This window comes from Dunckerocampus dactyliophorus, chromosome 7 (assembly GCF_027744805.1).
Source record: "Dunckerocampus dactyliophorus isolate RoL2022-P2 chromosome 7, RoL_Ddac_1.1, whole genome shotgun sequence".
Lineage (NCBI taxonomy): Eukaryota > Metazoa > Chordata > Actinopteri > Syngnathiformes > Syngnathidae > Dunckerocampus > Dunckerocampus dactyliophorus.
The window spans coordinates 21,070,093-21,090,843 of NC_072825.1; the positions used below are offsets into that span (position 1 = coordinate 21,070,093).

Below are 20,751 nucleotides of genomic sequence, written 5' to 3' on the forward strand. Positions count from 1 at the left end.
CGGATGACCGAGCTCCTCACCCTATCTCTTAGGGTGAGTCCCGCCACCCTACGAAGAAAACTCATTTCAGCCGCTTGTATCCGCGATCTCGTTCTTTCGGTCACGACCCAAAGCTCGTGACCATAGGTGAGGGTGGGAACATAGATCGAACGGTAAATTGAGAGCTTTGCCTTCCGGCTCAGCTCTCTTTTCACCACGACGGTCCGGTACATTACTGGTAGGGTCTCCCAAGGCAAACAGGTCCTGGGTGACGAGCCAGACTAAGAGTGATTCAGAAGACCCTGATGAATAAACACACAAGGAGGGACTGCACCTCGCCCGGACGTGGGATACCGGGGCCTCACCCTGGAGCCAGGCCTGGGGGAGGGGCTCGCAGGCAGGGCTCACCCCTGGGGCCCGGCCGGGCTCAGCCTGAACAAGCCACACGGGATCTCCTCACCGTAGACCCACCACCTGCGGGGGCAAGCATAAGGGTCCGGTGCATTGCGCTTTGGGCGGGGGTCGAGGGCGGGTGGCTAGGCGACCTGGTCTTCGGTGGCCAAATCTGGTTCTTGGGACTAGAAAAATCAGTCTTGAGATATTTCTTGGCCCAGTCTTGACGTTTCAGCTTGTGTCTTGTTCAGTGGTGGTCGTTTTTCAGCCTTTCTTCCCTTGGCCATGTCTCTGAGTATTGCACACCTTGTGCTTTTGGGCACTCCAGTGATGTTGCAGCTCTGAAATATGGCAAAACTGGTGGCAAGTGGCATCTTGGCAGCTGCACGCTCGACTTTTCTCAGTTCATGGGCAGTTATTTTCCACACGCTTCTTGCGACCCTGTTGACTATTTTGAATGAAACGCTTGATTGTTTGATGATCACGCTTCAGAAGCAATTTTAAGAGTGCTGCATCCCTCTGCAAGATATCTCACTATTTTTGACTTTTTGGAGCCTGTCAAGTCCCTCTTCTGACCCATTTTGCCAAAGGAAAGGAAGTTGCCTAATAATTATGCACAGTAATAGTCGTCTGCACACACAGATATCCTTCTAAAATAGCTAAAACTAAAAAAGCCCAACTCCAACTTCCAAAAATATTCAGCTTTGATATTAATTCGTTTTTTTGGGTTCATTAAGAACATGGTTGTTGTTCTATAATAAAATTAATCCTCAAAAATACAACTTGCCTAATAATTCTGCACTCCCTGTATATTAACATAGGCAGTGGCATTTTTTGAGTGTTTTGAGTGTTGCATCCAAGGTGTAGGGCGTCTAGAGTAGTGATCGACCGATTATCGACCAGGCCTATAATCATGTCCCATACTTGGAATTTTGATGTATATCGGTATCTGCCTTCCTTCAAATCCAACGGGCTGAGATCAAGAAATCAATTTAAAACTGGGTTATTTCGGCTCAGACGCGCCTCTCTCACTCTCCTGGCAGCTGGGACTTCTGTCTCGAGCACTGCTCCACCCACGAGGCCATCTGATTGGTTAAGCAAGCCACAGCACGCGTTAGTAGCAGAGCCAATCTGAAGCGGACGGTGCCCTCTCACGCACACATAGTTGAAAGGGAAGTTTTCTCGTGTGCAGAACGTCCTGAGAGCAAACACACATGTCAAGTTAAACGCAGATAACGCTCTCGAAATTGTTATAAACATCCCAGTGCTCTACATCTCACAACTACTACTAACGTTACTGTCAGCAAGAGAATAACATAAGCGCGAAGTAAACATTAGCGACAGCTCTGCTAGCTCATAGTACCTCCCGACATATCTGTTAATTACTTAAAAGAAGGCTACTGACAATGTTGACAGTCTTAAACAGTACGTGATAATAAAAGCATGTGTGTGATTGAGAGAGAGCGCTTAAAAAAAAAAATCAATTCACTTGTTTTATTGGAGGGACACACGCCAGGGTGGAGGCTGGTTAGTGTACCATAACATTAGTTCGCCGGTCTGGCTGTAAAGGCTCAGCAGACTATATATTAACAATGGGAAGAATGTATGTAATGTGGAGAATAGTGTGTGTCTGCGTGAAAGTCACATGAAAAACTCTGCAGCTCACGACTACTACAATAACATTAAGAGCGGAGTAAACACAAGCGGCAGCTTTGCTAGCTCGTAGTACCTCACGATATATCTGTGATTCACTTGAAACAAGGTAATATCTATGTGGAAAAGGTCCGTGATTGTAGAAGCCTGTGTGTGTCATTGTGAGAGAGTAAGAAATTCAATTCAGTCTTGTTTTGTTGCAGGCAAGTACGCTAAGATGAAGGCTGAAAAAAATTCAGGGAGCTATTATACACTAGGTCCCCAACTTACGAACATCCGACTTGCGAACATTCGGAGATACGAACGCAAGCTGACTGGTCTATATTTTCATGTATTTTGCCTTGTATCCATATTTATACTGCTACATGCTTGACCAGTAGAGGGCACTATGACACTGTGAATGGGAGCAACAGGTAGAGGAAGACAGGGGGGAGGAGAAGTGAAGAAAAGCTAAGTTATAGCTGTGTGATGCATGTAGTACCAACAAGTTATTCATTGGTAGATCACCAGTGCTGTCACCTCCGGAGCCTTATTTCACCCTTTTTATGATGAGCACTCCATTGTAATTCTCACTTGTGAAGGTGACATTGGGAAAAGTTACTTGAACTGTGGTTCTTCTCATGTTTGGCATGTACACATTAACACTTCCATTACTCTTAGAGGTCTCTGGACTGCAGATTAGACTTTGGTGGGTTAAACCGGTTTTAAGAGCGCTCAACCGTCCCCCTTTCCTCAGTGAGTCTGTTTGGAGTTGTTAAGTCCATCTGATTGAACGCTTTGCTTTGACGGCATAGCCAGATAACACAACTTGCTCTCAGTGCTGTCTTTGAGGCGATGTCCATGATGGCTTTTCTTTTACAACTTGGGACTCCTATTGCAGCAAGACATTTGGTAAGTGATGTGTTGTAGAAGCCCCTATTTAAATTGGGAAGTAGTGGGTACACTATCCTCTGTTTTCACACTCGGCAACTAGGTCTTGGTACTTGCACTTTTTTCTGGCATACGCATTGGACAGGTTCTCCTCCATTGGAACAGTGAGTTCTATTATGATTACTGTTCTTGTTTTTTCTGAATAGATGGTGATATCAGGACGCTTGGCTGTTTCTGCTATTTGAAGGGAACACTATTGGCTTATGTTCCTCATCCATCAGAATCTCCCAGTCGTTGGCCTTGTGTAAGATGTTGATAGACTCTTTCTTTGGGAGTGGTATGGTTGGATTTTCTGTAGGCTGTACCAGCAGCAGTGCGCAATGCAATGGTGTTGATATAGCCTGTGTCTTGTGTGGTATATTCTCTCATTGGCTTGGTCTATGAAAGGCATCAATCTTGAAGTTATTGTTTTCAGGGTTTGGTCATGACGCCAATTGTGAAGGGTCGTCTGGAACCAATTGTGTTCGTAAGTTGTGGACCTAGTGTATACGTTTTTATCTAACTTTACAAGAATTGCTGCTGAGCTGGTTAACGTAGCGTAACGTTTGTCTTATCATTAAAAGTGCTAAAAATAAATATTAACCCTGATGCGCTTAAATCCAATACAGTCAAACCTGTCTTAGCAGCCACCTGTATAGAACGGCCACCTGCCTATAGCAGCCACTGAAAAATCCCCCCCAGCAAATTTACATGTTATAGACCCTGTGTATAGCAGTCACCTGTCTAACGCAGCCAGCGGCCACCCATTTTGTCTCCCTTGGTCAATATCTGACTGCATATAGCGGCCAAATTACCAACTCAAGTAGAAGCTTCATGCACGAAAAAGTTTCGTTTTTCAATCAATGAAGCCGTCGTGTGTAGACTTTAATTACTGAGTCCTAGCTCAGTCACAATCATTCACAAGATCCACACAAGCTGTCAGTTGTTCCGCATAAAAAAGCTGTCTTCTTTTGAGCTTGCTATTTCCTGGTCAAACATGTAACTTTAAGAGCATTTGCACCAAAACATTACCGCAAAGTAGGCTGGGAACAGGACGTGCTCCCAGCGACGCTACAATAAAAAAAAAACATACGCTAGCATGCATGCGGCAGCGGGAGCAAAACTGAGTTGGGTTGTACTTAATTGAAGTATTTTAGAATGTACTCACGTTATTTTTCATCAATCCTCATCCACAAATCCATCAAAGTCCTCATCTTCTGTATTCGACACAAAAAAGCCGTCTTCTTTTCCGTTCGCTACTAGTCTGTTAACTTGTCAGTGTTATTCAGCTCCGAAGCAAAGAAGGAAACTTCTCCTGTTTCTTCTGCCAACTTTATTTCTTGAACGCGGCCACCAGACAGCAGCTCAGAACACACACACATCTCTCAGCATCGTCTCTCCTTCCTGCTTGCCCACAAGGCAAAGGTTAAACAAGCCCCACTACATAGCTGTCCAGCCAATGCCTGTAAGAAATGACACCGTTTATTTCCTGGTGCGCACTGGTCAATACCGTAATGCCGCTTGTTGTGGGGAAGGAGAGACTCACGTCGCCGATGCACTTTAATGGCTTTATTAACAGCAGAGAACACTACAGGACTTTACATCCACGCCAACATAAACACACTTCCCAACTCTCTCGAAACTCACAGCTAGCACTGAGCCTAGCTCTCCTGCTCGGGACGCCCACCGTCACTTCCCGTCACTTCCTGATGAACTAAAGCTGTAATGACACTGCCGTATAAAAAGTAAAATATTAAAAACAAGCATAAGACATTACTAGCACAGCTTTGTTCTGTGGGTTGTGGATATATTCTATCAGTTATTATTAAGCCTCTAGCTTCCTTTTAGTAAGTAAAAACCTTGGCTATGATTGCACTACATTGTCATGTAGACCTACAAAGTACACCTGGAAGAACAAGAGGTGAATAAATGTATTGCAACTGATGTGAAACTGATGAGGGGTAGGATTAAATAAGCTTTGCTTCTTCCTACTCCTTTTTGGACATGCAAAATTGTGAATTGTACTATGTGATGTGCTACTGTTTGACTCATGCATGTTCAGGATGAATTAAAACCATGAACCATGAACCATGATAATAACAAGCCTAGTAGTGCTGTACAACTTTTATCCGCAGTCCGCAGTGCCCTCTACTGGTCAACATTATTATTATTTTCCCCTTTTTTTCTTTTTTTTTCCTCTACTGTTCAACATTCAAACTGGACGGCAACCTGTCTATAGAGGCCACCTTTCTATAGCGGCCACTTTTGCAGACTCCCTCTAGTGGCCGCTATAGACAAGTCTGACTGTACTTTATTTCCGAATATCGATGCAATCGATTGATTACCTTTTATAAATGTAAATTGATACATCGATGTCGTGGATGAATCATTACACCCCTAAAGAATCAGCAGCTGCTTTGTCTCCCCATAACTTTACCCCTCCCTGTCCCAGTGAACAAGGTGAGCAACACTGTGTTCGATGACATGTCTCTTAGTATCATTGCAGGAAGTCTGTGACAATTTCTCATCTTGCTTATATTACCATTACAAAAAAAGAAAATATTGACAGAAATTTAAGCACATTATTTTTCCAAATAATGATTCCATTTCAACTTTGCTTTCTTGTTGGTAGATTTAAAAGGCAATGCACTGTATGTGTATGGTTTTTATTTATTTCATAAATGTTAAAAACATTTTGGAACGTTACAATTAAAATTACAGTGAGAGTGTAAAAGCAGATTTAGCACATTTGTTATGTTCTCTTGCAGCATCAAATACTGAATAGCATACTATATGCAAACAATAGCATGGACAACTCACTAGCAGTAAATTATACACTGGTTTGGGAGGGGTGTCAAGGTGATTTTTTTTCATGGGGGCCAGAATTCCTGGTGGCGCCCTGGTCACATTTCTCTAGCATAAGTTAACATGAGACCAAGAACAATGCACTTATGCAACCCACCCACGATACCAGTCAGCATTTCACCAAATAAAACACATATGGGACACATGCATAAACAAAACTTTACTCTTTGAGTTCGTTCCACCAACTACTAAAACCTCGAATAGGATTTTCTCATTAAATTCACACGATGTCAGGAAAAATGCCACAGGAGCAGCGCAAATGTAAAAATATTCTGTAGATGTGAACCATAATGCCGCCAGATGGAGACTAGAGACTAGAGCACACCCTTTGAAAACGGCCTAATGTTAAAACAGCGTGTTTATTGTGTTACAACTTACCTTCTGATAGAATATATATAACATATCAAGTGTTAAAACAGTGAATGAGTAATCAAGAGCAGTTCGCCATTTTACTCCGAGTATTTCGCTTCATTTGTTCTCGGGTGGTAGCCTGGTGTTAGCCACCGCGAGCTTACCCCCATATAGCAGGGAAATTTTATGTAAAGGACGTAACTGTCAACCAGTATATCCACGTAGTTAAATGATATATCACTTACCGAAACATTGGTGATACTTGTTAACAATAAAGAAGGCTTTATGGAGATTCCCAATAATTGTGCTCTTCTCTGCTAGCAGACAGCTTCCTGTTACTGCAGGCCGAAGACACCCAAAGATCTTCTACAACTGAAGGAGACCCGTATAGCACAATGACCAAAATACTAACGCAAACGAAGTGCTTGTTGCCTAATGGTAGCACTGATTCGACTATGAATTGTGTATTGAAGCAAATCAATAATGCTTTAATTTCCGCATGCAGACTTTGATTGACAATATAAAGCATTGTTGGCTTTCAAAGTTTGTATAGTAATCTTCTCTTACAGAACATCTCTTCCGGTTGGGGTTTTTCAACATGGCGACGCGTGCAAATCCATTGCTTATGACCCAAAAAATTAATGTCTTTCTTTGCTTCTGTTTGTCTCACTTTTCAACAGTAAAAATAAAGTACATCTGTTTTAAATTTAATGTCTAAATACTAAGTGATTTAATGTCATTTTTCTAAATCTTTTAATTTGTTATTAAGCATAATAAAGTGTTATAGTAGAATGATCTGACAAGAATAGAATTTATAGGAGTACTTTTTAAAATGTAAAGTACTGTTTGTGCAATATAGATGAAAAACGTACAATATAAGAATGATGACACCAGGACAACATTCATACAGCATATGATACAAATGAAAAATATTTAAATACATAAGGTATACATTATCATTTTTATTTTACATATGTACATGGTATATACAGTACATGTTACATTTGCAAATCACCTACATCCTCAGTTTAACAGACCATGTCTACACTTGTATATGGCCTATGTCACAACTGTAGGTCCTTAGGTCCTGTCCACATGGAAATGTTCCTGGGATGTTTTTCTGGCGGATTAGTAAAAACAGTCGTCCCTCGCTACATTGTGGTTCGAACATCGCTGCCTCACTTTATCATTTTTAAAAAATAAATAAATAAATTATCACTGTTTTGTGGTTGACTATGGCTTATTAGTCAAAAAATATTGAACGACAAGTTATATGTAGTATTCTGGTCACTAGGCGTCAGTAAGTGCAAAGATGAGACATGATTATATTAAATTACCTTCACACTGCATGGAGTCAGCCAAGGCATGTTCAACATAATAGATTGAAAAAAACTTCTCCTCCCATTCCGTGTGGAAGTGGTATTTTTTTGTCTTCTGAGTTTGTCCTTCTTCGCCTATGTCCTCTTTGAAACACTTTCTTAAATTTTAGAATAAGTAAATTGGAGAGGCTAACTAGTTAGCTCAGCTGCTTGCCTCTGATATTATTGGACCAAAAAAATCTAACATACATATGTAATGGATGCCAGCCTGTGAGGCTGTGCGAGTGTACGTTGGTAAACCTCACTCCCTCTGCCTCAAGAGGGCTTTTAGTCGCGTGGTCAGCGCCCTCGCCTCCCATTACGAAGGTCCTGTGTTTGAGCCTCGGTGCGGGCAGGTGCGAAACAGGGCGGGTTACATTGGTGCCGTGACCCGGATGGGAGTGAGGTTTGAGGGGGTGAATGTAACGGATGCCGGGCTGTGCGAGTGTACGTTGGTAAACCTCACTCCCTCTGCTTCAAGAGCTGCGCTGAACACGCGGCCGACAGTCCGGGCTTTTAGTCGCGTGGTCAGCGCCCTCGCCTCCCATTATGAAGGTCCTGTGTTCAAGCCCCGGTGCGGGCAGTGCAAAACAGGGCGGGTTACACATATACACTACTGGAAGCCAAGAGACACTATGGAATGAAAATAATAGACTGTTGGGAATGAATTAATACAATTTCATGGAACAAATACTACGATTTAACTTGTTAATGTAGGTCAGTGCTTCTGGTAGTGTTTGGGCCAGCAGAGAAAGCCTTGCTGGCCATGGCGGCCCACCACCGGTTGATATACAATATTGAAATAAAACTGGCTTGACGATCTTGTGTCGAAAACAAAATGAGTGTGGTCTGAAGTAGAAGTCTGTGTGTTTAACGGACAAGAATAGAATGAGATAATAGTTTTCATTGATTGTTTATTGACACAGTCCTAATAGTACACACATTACAATTTCAAAATTGTCATAAAATACACAAGCATTTCATCAGACAGTAACAATATATTCACAGACAATGCAATAGACATCTTCCTGTATTTGCAAGAAAATAGTTCTGTATTTGTTTGTTCACAATACATCAGTCATACTTGAGTATTGTCAGTGCCTTGACTGGTTTCAACTGTCTTTGAGTCTGCATGAGAGCTCTCTTCCTGGAAAGCATTCTCCAGGACTTTCAGGATGGAAGTACAAACTCTAGTTTTGAAATCCTGGCCCATGAACACGTAGAGCAATGGATTAAGGCAACTGTTGATAAAGGCCAGACTGGTTGCTATTGGGACTCCAATAGTTATGACATTTTGCAACACTACACTTAAAAACCTGTAGCTGACTATCTCCATTAAAACAAGGGTGTGAAAGGGAGCCCAGCAGACAAAAAAGACAATGATAACAACAGCGATGATCTTAAAAGGCCGACTTGAGTGACTGGCAAGGTTGCGGTTCTTTCTGAGACGGTGGATTATAGCTGCATAACAGGAGACGATGACCGTGAAGGGGATAGCAAAACCCAGAAGGAAGCGGGTCACGGTCATGGCCTGAAGACGAAACAGTCGGAGGTCATTAAGATGTGGTGTGAAGAAGTCGTCAGAAAAGACAAAGTTGTTGAAGCAGTTGATGACGTCTTCGCTAAAAAACGATGGTCCCGTGTCCCGGAAAATGAAGTATGGAATGCTCAGAATCACAGCCACCCCCCAAACAACCAGACTCACACGGGACGCCTTCTGAACACTTCGGTGGTTCTGAGCCCAAACGGGCCACACCACGGATACGCATCTGTCGATGCTAATCACCATCAGGATGGAGACACTGGCAAACATGTTGAGAGCGCTAACTGCACTACTCATCTTGCACATAAACTTGCCGAAGGGCCAGTGGAAATTTAGGGCCGTGTACGCCACGCTTAGAGGAAGGAATGCCGTGAAGATGAAGTCGGCCACGGCGAGGTTGAGGAACCAGACTGTGTTGACCGTTTTCTTCATCTGGAATCCAGTTACCCAGATAACCACACCGTTGCCCAGCACGCCAAAGACAAAAGCCAGTGAATAAACAACGATAGACATGGTGTTGAGAGACCGCCTCAATTCAGCGTATGGATCGGTTGTATGATTGCCAAAAAGGTTGTTTGACTCAGAGAAATCTTCTCCAGTTACCCCTGTTTTATTGATGCGAGAGAAAGGTGTGGCCGTAATCTCCATTGTCTTGAAACCTGCATTGAAAATAAAAATAAAATGTATGATTTTTCTTTCAGTGCAATAACCCTCGACTGTAGCTTATGCCAATGGTTGTCAGTTATTGTCTGTCCTGCCACCACTGAAGGACAAAAATGTTTTCATGCCCCCCCGATTTGAAATACCATTGAGAAACTGATGTCAATTGATTTATCTACAGTATACTGTACAGACTGAACTCAAAACTGAAACAAGCGAAATGCAACAAAATGGAGAGCAGTGAAGCGTACAGTGTATTCAAGATTCAAATTGTATGCTGAGTACGACAAATTCATACATGTTGGCAGGTCTGCACTAATATTGAAAGCCCTCCCTGCCTCTCACGTCGCCCAAGACAGTTCACCACACCCCACTATTGGAGAAGCACAGTCTTACACCAATGCTGCTCACAGAGGGTAGGCAATTACGCAACACTGCTGCAATTTCCTCTGTTGACAATAACATGGTTACTTCATAATTTCATTATTTCCATTTGCTAACCAACGAAGTGAACCTCTTTTTTTGTGGCTTAATTTGATTAGAGTTGATATGAATTTAGGCTAAACTGTATTCCTGTCCATCAATAAAGGTGTGCCTCAGGGTCTTATTTAAAGCATTTCCTCTATTTTACTATGTAAAATATTATTGGAGACTTCCATCTATTCATCCATTTTTGATACTGCTATTCCTCATTATGTTTGTGGGTGAGCTGGAGCCTATCCCAGCTGACTTTGGGTGAGAGGCAGCGTACACTGGATTGGTCACCAGTCAACCACAGGGCACAGAGAGACAAACAACCGTTCACAATTTAGTATGTCCAATCAAGTTTTTTGTTGGAGGAAACCGGAGAAGATGCAGACTACTGTCGTTATTGGAAAATTCGGTCCTGAAATGCATTTGGAGTGAACAGTTATTTAGGGCACTCATGTATTGTCTAAGGTGTAAAACTTTGAGGCAAGTCACTAGAACACATATTGAAAACAAGAACATAATCTCAGAAGCATCTATCACATAACTTTTGCCAACGTTTGAATTGCCTCACAAAGTTTTTTTTTTTGTTCCCACATGTTAATTGGGATATATACCATGCAGTTATGACCGACCACAGTGTCTTTTTTAGACTGTACGTTTATTCTAATTATGCCATAGACAGTATCAATTTTTTTTGCCCTTGTCAATATCTCAAACAACAATAATAACAACTGCACTGTACCTTTCTCAAAGCTCTCCGGTTGGGTTAGGATAGGTCAAATGAAGAAGCAGCCCCAATCCATTGCGCAAATAAAGCAACAGAAGTGTGATGACACTGCTCACTTTGAGTGTCTCAAATCAAGACAGCATTTCAAATTAAAATCCTTGACTTTGTAGTATTCATATATTGTAATTCTGAAAAGTTTTCATTAAAATGTATTAATTGATAAGCAAGATAAGCATGTCTCTTATTACCCCCACTATTCAATGCTTGTTGTGTTTGATGTTTTATTTTGAAATAGACACTTCCTGCCCTCCTACTTATCCCTGTCTTGATCTTCCACATATGCTTTCCATTACTCACAAGTCTCCGGTTTTGCCATCACTAGCCATGCATTCCATACAAACTCCCACCAACCTCTCCGCTTTCTTTGTGTCCATCATGTTCCAGAGGCTTGTCTCCTCTCGTCTCCATAGAGTCCACCTTGAAAGAAAAGACAATAAAAGATAAGGAAACTGTATCTACTTTTGAAATGACATATCATATTTACATTTCCAACATATTTACAGTGTTGGAAATGCTCACATGGTTAACATTATTAATGCAATATTAGACTCCTGCTGCCTTACAGTATGAAGGTTAAAGGGGCCCTATTTTACTCATTTCAGGGCTTTTATAATGATATTGGATCCCAGTGGGGCACTGCAGTAAGCTTATTTTCATAAAATACTCCATAAATCTGAAGGTTGTGTACAAGGTAAATCTGCATTCTTTTCCACTAAGCCAAAACTCTTGGATTTGGCAGCCTCCTCCCCCAACCACGTTAATATCACAAAGGTGTTGAACGTTTAAATTATCCACAGGATCATCAATTGTCTCTCTATTTACTTCTGGTGAGTCAGCTATGGCGTTAATCCATAATCCGAACAGTAGTACTTTCAGTTATGATGTAAAAACATGGTTCAGGTTCTGTCCTTGACACTTGGACGGCTTCTCCAGTGTGTCCCGTTATCAGTTGTTTTGTTTTTACTTGGCACGAGTTGCTGGTATTTGATGTAGATAGTATAACATATTGGAACAAAAAGACTTGAGCCCAGCTGTACTGACGGAGAAATGAAAATGTAACCACAGCAACAAGTCACCATGACAGTAATACATACTTATCCATTATCTTCAGTCAATAATTTAAGCCGACTACAATGTTATTATGGCAGTCACAATTATTGACAATGAGCTTGCTGTCATGGTAGGATGGTACTGTAACCTATTAGCCTATACTAACTGACAGCCAAAAGGGGAAATACAAGAAACTGAAATCACTAAAGATGAACAGAACCAGACATGGATGAAGCACGCATTGAGAAACCCAATAAAAACACTGAGCCAAACCGACACCAGAAGAGACAGAAATTAGGCCCAAAAGCACATGACCCTGCGTGAGACTATGGCCGCTTCTCAATAACAATATTCACATGACAGACATACAATTTCGGGAGCCTTGGACTTGGCAAGTTCAGATTGGAAATATGACATCCAGGAATGGAACAACATGGTACAGCCATTTTAACTCCATAATGCAATGGATCAGGGGATATCTAAAAAAAATTAGATCTACGCAAGACATATCTGAACTCTTGGAAAGGTACTTGGTCAGCATTTTATGACATTTAACAAGAAGCCAAGAACAGAAAGGAGATTATACTGACAACCAATGAAAACCTAGCAGAATGACTGTCGGGAAACAACGGTTACAAAAGTCGGCGACACAATCAAACTGGGGGAAGCCAATAAAGACAGGGAGTAACAGCGTATAGTAATACAACATAAAATCCACTTGATGTAAATGACGCAACCATTGCACCATATGCAACAGAAAAATAACTACCTTGCAGTCACATAGAAGTAATACTATTTGGAGATTGGGTTTCTTTTATATGCATAATGATGACGAATGAACATCATTCAGGGTTTATTCCTTTTGGCAACTGTAAACTGACAATTAAAAGAAATGCAAAAGAGTTCCCCCTGCTGGTTACATGAAGAACAAAACAGCAGCAAATTTTACAATCGCAATTTTATGGTGAACCGACCAGCTCTGCCTCTCGCCCGAAGAAAGCTGGGATAGGCTCCAGCATACCCACCACCCTAGTGAGGACAAGCGGTAGAGAAAATGAATGGATGGATGGATGATAAATAGTTCCCATGGGAGACACACATCAAATTAATATACAGGTACTGTACATAGAGGGTCATCTGAAAGAATGCATACAGCGATCCTGTACCTGCATGTTTTGGCATGTTAAAGCTTAAACATTCTGTTGATATTCTATTTATATAATCTTAAAATACAAATAAATATAAACGTGAGTGTGAATGGTTGTCTATATGTGCCCTGAGATTGACTGGCGGCCAGTCCAGGGTGTACCCCACCTCTCACCCAAAGTGAGCAGGGATAGGCTCCAGCATACCCCCGCAACCCTTGTGAGGACAAGCGGCATAGAAAATGTATGGGTGGAAATAAATGTAAATGTTTTATTACATATATAGGCATCACAAATGAATTGTTTACAAAAAACAAGTACATTATTTGGTTTATGAATCAGAATTTTAATCATTAGTTCTTAGTATGTAGTTTTATTTTCACTAAACATGACCATATTTGGACGTCTACTGTAGTTGGAGCTTTTGTGGAGTTCATCTATCTCAGGGGTCGGGAAGCTTTTTGGCTAAAAGAGCCACGAAAGCCACATAGGTATTTTAAAATGTATTTCCGTGAGGGCCATATAATATTTTTTAACATTGAATACAACTAAATGCATGCATTTTTAATCAAGACCAGCAATTTTAGAATATAAGTCTCTGAATTTATTATTTTTATTAACATTGCTATACTGATGCTATCCAATAATAAATAAAATACTTCTTACCATTAATGTGCTGCATGGTTTTGCACCGTACTCTGTATCTTTCATTTTTTTCGTCATCTTCTTCGTCAAAATTGATGCCTCTGAAGAATTAGCTCGCCGATTATTTGATTAAAGAAGGAAAGTTTACTTCTTGACATTTCAATGACCCCGGTAGGTTACCGTTTTACCCATTAATAATCAAGTTTTGGTGTCTGACCCTGAAAATATTGAAAGGACATCTGGCAATAGCTCTGGACACCCGTATTGAAAATGGATGGATGGATTAAAATGCATAAGAAGGTTTTATATTTTCAATGTTATTTTTAACACTGGGATTTCTGTAATGTTTTACTAAAATGTCAGCAATAAAATAATTAAAATGAATACATTTTATCATGTTAAGAAATGTCTGAGAGCCAGATGCAGTCATCAAAAGCGCCACATCTGGCTCCCGAGCCATAGGTTCCCTAACCCTGATCTATCTTGATGCACTAGTATTACATTTTCCAGACATTACATGGAACACACGTAAACAAGATAGCCGTGTCGCTCCGTCGCGGAAGAAGATGCGAGCGTCTTTGTCACATACACAAGAATGGAGATGCGACAGTGTGCAGGAATACAGTGGGTGGCAAATATAACACAGAGCGATTTGCGAGGTTTGATTTTTTTGAGGAGGCATTCTTATGATGCAAATGTATTACTCATTTGATCTGTGTTCCTCCTCACGGAAATCCGACCAGAACTGGACTCGCGGAACCAAATGGGGGGGTTAAGACACTGTTGATGTAGTACACCTCTGATTGAGATGTATTACAACTTCATGTCAAAAAATCCAAAGTATCCCTTTAAAGCTGAACTGTTTTATTATTTTTCTCTACGGATTTCTTTCGACCTAAAATGTGAGCAAACTAACATCTGAAAATAAATGTTTACAGACTGGAATAATTCAAGGGTCATGTTTACGCACATGAATAAAATTGTACTTGTTATACGCCACTGGAGGTCACAAGAGAGAATGCAAGTAACACACTAGCTTTAGTTAATGAGTCTTTTAACAAACACTTTTATTGTACATACATACTGTATTCAGCATTTACACTTTTTTACATTTAGAAACCGGCTTTAGTAGAAAAACAAGGCAGTGTGTACACACGAGCAGGCCTTAACAAACAACCAATACAAAACAGTTTCATGAGTAAAACATTGGACAATCACAGGTGGAAATTACAAACAGGGGCAAATGGACCAAATTAAATGTATTCTGCAGCCTTCCCAAATAGAAGGAACATGCCTGTAAAGTAGTAACTACCACATGCATTTACAGTAGTTTGTTTACATTTAGTACTGGAATCATATTAACAAATCCATGTACGTAACAAACAAAAGCATTTACGAGACATATTGGAGTCTATATCCATTCTATATCCACACAGTGTATAACTGTGCAGAGTATGGTTATTGACTGTTAATACAGTATGTATAATTACCTTCAAGAAGGGCTTGTGAAATGACAATTATTATTTTACAGTAAGTGTTGTTTCCACACTGTACTATATAAATGTGCCCTATGAATAAAGAAATGTTCACTGACCACTTGGCTAAGTGAAATTCTGTGAAGCGCATCCTTCTGCACCTTATTTTTAGTTCCTACTGTATGTTGGAAATACTGTACATAAGTAAGTACAGAATAATAATTTCCCATGCCAACTCATTGCCAGTCTTAAGCGTAATTAGCATTCATATTGGCGGACAATGCTGCACTGCTCATAATACAAAAAACACACACATTTCAAGATGCATCACAGCTTGGTTACGATATTTTGACCAGTCAGCTTAATCAAACTGTAAATAAAATATTGACCTGAACATAAGACGGCCCATTTTTGGAAAAATACTGAATATGAAAATTAATCGTTGTTTGAAATATGAGTAAAATAAGAAATGGTAGATTACAATAAAAAAAGAATATACGATTTCTGAGTTGCGGATTCTGCTTCATTGATTTCCAATATCTATATCTAAAATTTGTATCATAACTCCTCTGTTGTTTGCTAACTTGCACAGATGTGTGTGACAGGAAGGAAAGCCTGTAGAGAAGTAATTCCCACCCCACTCGTAGATTTGCATATAACAGTAAATCTCGAGAGCCCTCTTTTTCAGACTTTCTTCTGGGGAAAAAAATACCGTCTTATATAGGGGTCAATATGGGTGTTGTAGGTGTGGATTAGTAACAGCCAGAGGATGAGGCAGTCACTACTTTACATGCACACATTATTCCGGTTAAGGTTCATATAAGGTGTTTGCACTGACAAGTGATAAGAATATTCCTGTACATGTTAATAATAATAACAATAATAATAATAATAATGCATTTTATTTGTAAGCGCCTTTCAAGGAACCCAAGTACACTGTAGACACAGACAAAAGCAATCATCATATTCCAAATATTTTGGTAATAACGTCATGATGTCAAAACCAAATATATTTTGTTGGACCCCGAAAATAAAATACTTGCCCTTGGTTACATTTTCTTTTCTTTTCTTGCATGTTTCATGGCTGCAAATGCGTGTTGCCATGGTGCTGTGCAAACTTGCAAGTTGTGCATTTAGTGGTTAATCAATTTGGTATGAAAACAAAGTGCTTACGTTTTCTTTCGTGGCATGATAGGCTCTGTTATGTCTCATCTGATTAAAGTAGTTTCCATCGGTGCTTTACTTGATCAATTGTGCTGAATAAAGCAGTTTATTTAAGTTTTTCAAAAAAATATCACTGTTCCCATAGATCACTCCATAATAGTGAAGTATATTTGTTTCCTCCTCACCCCAGAAATGTAAATCTCTACCACCGCTGGTCAACAACATGCTGGACTCAAACAAATCCCACAATCCTTTGCAATCTGAGCGGTGACCATGTGGAATACCAATATTCAGTTTTACCACTTCACATGTTTATATGACTTACTATTCAGATCCAAATCTGTTTTTTAATAACCGTAAAATTACCTTTATTCCATTGCTACAGGAATAGTGTGTGCATGTAAACATAGTCAATGGAAATGGAAGGGAATACAGTGGATATTTGTCATATACAATTCCACTGGCTATATACAATTAGAGTCTCAAAGATGGAGAGTTTTATACCTCTGCTTCAGAGACGGACTTCTCTTTGCTTCGACTGGTGACCATTGAGTTTGTATAAGTGTATGAACGGGAAACCTCTTCCTGGAAAGCAGTTTCAAGTACTTTGAGGATGGATTTACGCACTTTATCCTTGAAATCTTGGCCCATGAACACATAGAGCAGTGGATTGAGGCAACTGTTGAGAAAGGCCAGGCTGGTGGCAATGGGGACTCCGATAGTGATGACATGGTCGAGTATATCACTCTCGTAAAAAGACATGTGATTCACCAGCTCAATCAGAGCCAAGATGTGATAGGGAGCCCAGCATAGGAAAAAAGTGGCAATAACGGCAGCGATGATCTTAAATGGGCGACTTGATTGGCTGGCGAGGGTTCGATTCCTGCGGAGGCGATGGATTATCACAGCGTAGCAGGAGACGATGACGGTGAACGGGACAACAAAACCCAGAAAGAAGCGAGTTATGGTCATGGCCTGATGGCGGAAAAATCGCAGCTGGGTCACATGAGGCGTGACATAGTCGTCAGAGAAGGCAAAGTTGTTGAAGCAGTTGATGATTTCTTCATTGTTATACGATGGTCCAGTGTCCCTGAAGATGAAGTATGGAGTGCTCAGAATCAGAGCCACCACCCAAACGCCAAGGCTCACACAGGACGCCTTCTGGACACTTCTGTAGTTCTGAGCCCAAACGGGCCACACCACCGACACGCATCTGTCAATGCTGATCACCATCAGGATGTAGACACTGGCAAACATGTTGAGGAAGCTGATGGTGCTGTTCAGCTTGCACATGAACTTGCCGAATGGCCAGTGGAAATCCATAGCTGTGTAAGTCACGCTCAGAGGAAGGAATGCCGTGAAGAGGAAGTCGGCCACGGCGAGGTTGAGGAACCAGACTGTGTTGACCGTTTTCTTCATCTTGAATCCAGTTACCCAGATAACCACACCGTTGCCCAGCACGCCGAGGACGAAAGCCAGGCAGTAAACGATGAGAGACATGATGTTGAGGGACTGCCTCAGCTCAGCGTGGTCGTCCTTGTAGTCATACTCGTCGTCCTCATACATCGTGCCGTTCATGATGGTGGCTTCTGAACTGTTGATGTCATAGTAAGGTGTCACGCTCATTAGCTCCATCATTGTCCTGAGACCTGCAACAGGAACAACACGTTTGACTTGGAAAAAACGGTGATTGCCGATACCCTACATTTTCTTACCCATGCGATAAGAATAACAAGTAAAACAGATCTCGTTCTCCCCAATATTGATACTTTGGTAACACAATGACAATATCAGTTGTAAAACTAAAAGATTAGCTATGTTTTATTAAATACTTTTCTAAGCTTAAAAACAGTGTACTTGTAAACAATGCTCTTTTTTTGTGATGTTGATAAGACTTACATACAGGTTGCTACATTGTTCTAAACTATAACATTTAGTTTGAATAAGCACTCATTTGGAGAGCAGTTCATGCCAATGCGATCATAAAGACTCCATTTTAAGTTTATCAATACAGCTAAAATTTGATAATTTCATGTGATTAAATCCAACTACATATTTCCCTACATATTAAGAGAAAAAAAAATTACGAGAAATTGACAAATTTTACACCTTAATGTATACAGTGTCAAGCTGAGCAGTATTGAGGATGTTATTAAGTTACAACTTAGTATAACTTCTGTCAATGAAATGGTCAATTTGTCACATCAACACCATTTAATGAGAAATTTGTGTCTGCCCCTGAGAAAGAACAACAAACACTGAAATCACCTCTTTTGCTGTTTTTTTCTCCATTTTCAGCCAAAAGTGTTTTTAACAAATAATTTAATATCACCTCAGTAATAATGGCAAGTCCCGAGAGAGCGAGAGACTGGTGTTTGTTGTGTTTAGGTTCATGTGGGGATGTTGACGGACGTTCACTCTGTAAGATTATTAGCAATGAATAACGATATGAGTTTTCTTCTAATATAACTGCTTTGTGCAATAGCTCAAGTTTATTCTCATGATTTTATTGTTTTTTTTTCTTTTCAGTGTGGCTCTGTCATGCTTCGTAATCAATAAACAGTAGACACCACTTATGCATACCGGGTAGAATGAAATTGCACTTTTTCTTACTCCTTTTCAGGTATGTAAATGAGCATATACTTTGTTAGATTTTAACATATTCTATCTATTGTTTTGTCTCTCCACCACAGCACGCAGATTTTGCCAATCTATTTTATTTGCATGCTGGACATTAACTGCTACAAAAATGTTAAGATAGGCAGCAAATAAATGAATAAATGTAAGCTTTCTTACATCAATGGCAATGGGAATTTGTGTTCGCAGGACTAGAGTTCATCCACTGTCCTACATACTATTTGTACACAAATAAGATCATTCAATATTTCTAACCTAAGGCCCAACCAATAGTACGTTAGTAAACGTTTGACTACTTATATGTCACAACCAATTTACATTTTATTTGGCCTATAATTGTTTTGTGTTGTTTTTGATGTCACTCTCGTAAAGCAACTTTGTGCTGCGTAAATAAAGTTTACTTACAATTAATGAACGTGTGGTAAAAAAAAAAGCAAGTTTAAAGTTAAATAGGCTCTGAGAAACAGAAGCACACACGACAGCTGCATATCATGTGTCCCGTCGGAAAACATTGCTTTTTTTTAATTTGTTTCCAAACTTAACACTGAATGAAACCACATAGGTCATCCGTGCAAACTTTTGATTCATTAGCGCGTCGTAATTACACTAACAGCAAGTTCCGGGAGAAAGCAAAAGTACTTGAAGTTCCAGTGTATATGTTTATAGTAACGAAAAAACACAGTACGGTACCTTTGTCTGGCAGTGATGTGCGGCTGCGACCGAAAGGACTTGACTGATCCGAGGAGGCTGCAAACTCCAGTCTCCTTCAGAGTGTGACGTCATTGGCCATATTGAGGCGGGACCACGAGCACCTCATAGCCCACCCACCCGCCTTTCTTTGTGTCCATCGAGACTTGTTGCACTATGTTCTGACACTATAGTGACACACTTGCTGACATGAGGAGATGTAAACACAAGTAGGGCATCCTTTTTGATGAACGATAACACACACAAACACACAAAGTAAGGAATGAAGTCTTGCCACTACATGTCTGACTTTTTAAGGATGCATAGTACTCTTTTGTCCTTTGGGAAAGTCCACGAGTAAAAAACACAGGAGTAGCCCAACAAAAATGAATCATCAGTTGTGGTTTGTGGAGATGACAACCTGTGCTGTGAAGAGAGGCTCTGTGTCTTTTCACCTCCATCAATCACAATGTGTTGTTCTCAGTGTGGGCCGAGTTGTGTTTGCTTGTGGTTATGTCTAATTGCTAAGTGTTTTGACTTTGAAATGACATCTGGGCATGTAGGTGACATATTTGTAACGTACCCTCCCTATGCGTGGAGAGAGAAAAGTCACTTTTGCAACATCTGTCAATAATTAGGCTGTTCCTGACTCTCCCGTTGCAGCTGTCCACTCCACTTTGACCACTGTTGGTGTCAGGCAAAACAGACCTGGAGGGACAAATTATGACTTAGAAACATGTCCCTGGTTTTAATATATCGTAGCAGCCATAGCAATTGAATTGTGTATGGCTTTGACTATTGTGAAAGCACATTTGATAGACAGACAGACATTGACAGATGGCTGGATAAACTAAAACGATGGTCCTCAACTGGTTTGGCTGCCAGATCCACTATCACCCCTCAATGACAAGCGCCGACCCAAATCGCTGACATTTTTCAACTAAAACTTCTTAAATATTTTGTATTTAAAAGACTTCTT

At 40.5% G+C, this 20,751-nt stretch overlaps 3 protein-coding genes across 3 annotated transcripts in view; all 3 read right to left on the reverse strand.

Moving 5' to 3' along the window:
* Positions 1 to 6,513, reverse strand: part of znf1035 (zinc finger protein 1035) — a 57,914-nt gene extending 51,401 nt beyond the window's left edge. The window contains exon 1 of the mRNA XM_054780988.1: positions 6,396 to 6,513. The gene's annotated coding sequence lies outside the window, so the exon portion shown is untranslated. The remainder of the gene's footprint in view (positions 1 to 6,395) is intronic.
* A 2,028-nt stretch (positions 6,514 to 8,541) lies between these two features.
* Positions 8,542 to 10,949, reverse strand: LOC129184748 (chemerin-like receptor 1). Its single transcript, XM_054781010.1, has 2 exons — positions 10,925 to 10,949; positions 8,542 to 9,710 (listed from the first exon to the last, which is right to left on the reverse strand). Exon 2 carries the CDS (start codon positions 9,697 to 9,699, stop codon positions 8,587 to 8,589), a length of 1,113 nt encoding a protein of 370 aa, XP_054636985.1. The 5' UTR covers positions 9,700 to 9,710; positions 10,925 to 10,949; the 3' UTR covers positions 8,542 to 8,586.
* A 3,941-nt stretch (positions 10,950 to 14,890) lies between these two features.
* On the reverse strand, positions 14,891 to 19,851 carry LOC129185120 (chemerin-like receptor 1). The gene is made up of 2 exons (XM_054781827.1): positions 19,776 to 19,851; positions 14,891 to 18,097 (listed from the first exon to the last, which is right to left on the reverse strand). The coding sequence occupies exon 2, from the start codon at positions 18,084 to 18,086 to the stop codon at positions 16,947 to 16,949; it is 1,140 nt and encodes a 379-aa protein (XP_054637802.1). The 5' UTR covers positions 18,087 to 18,097; positions 19,776 to 19,851; the 3' UTR covers positions 14,891 to 16,946.
* Positions 19,852 to 20,751: the final 900 nt, after the last annotated feature.

What these genes read in the sequence shown, in the direction of transcription:
- LOC129184748 (XM_054781010.1), bottom strand. Translation starts at nt 9,699, where the DNA reads ATGGAGATTACGGCCACACCTTTCTCTCGCATCAATAAAACAGGGGTA.
- LOC129185120 (XM_054781827.1), bottom strand. Translation starts at nt 18,086, where the DNA reads ATGATGGAGCTAATGAGCGTGACACCTTACTATGACATCAACAGTTCA.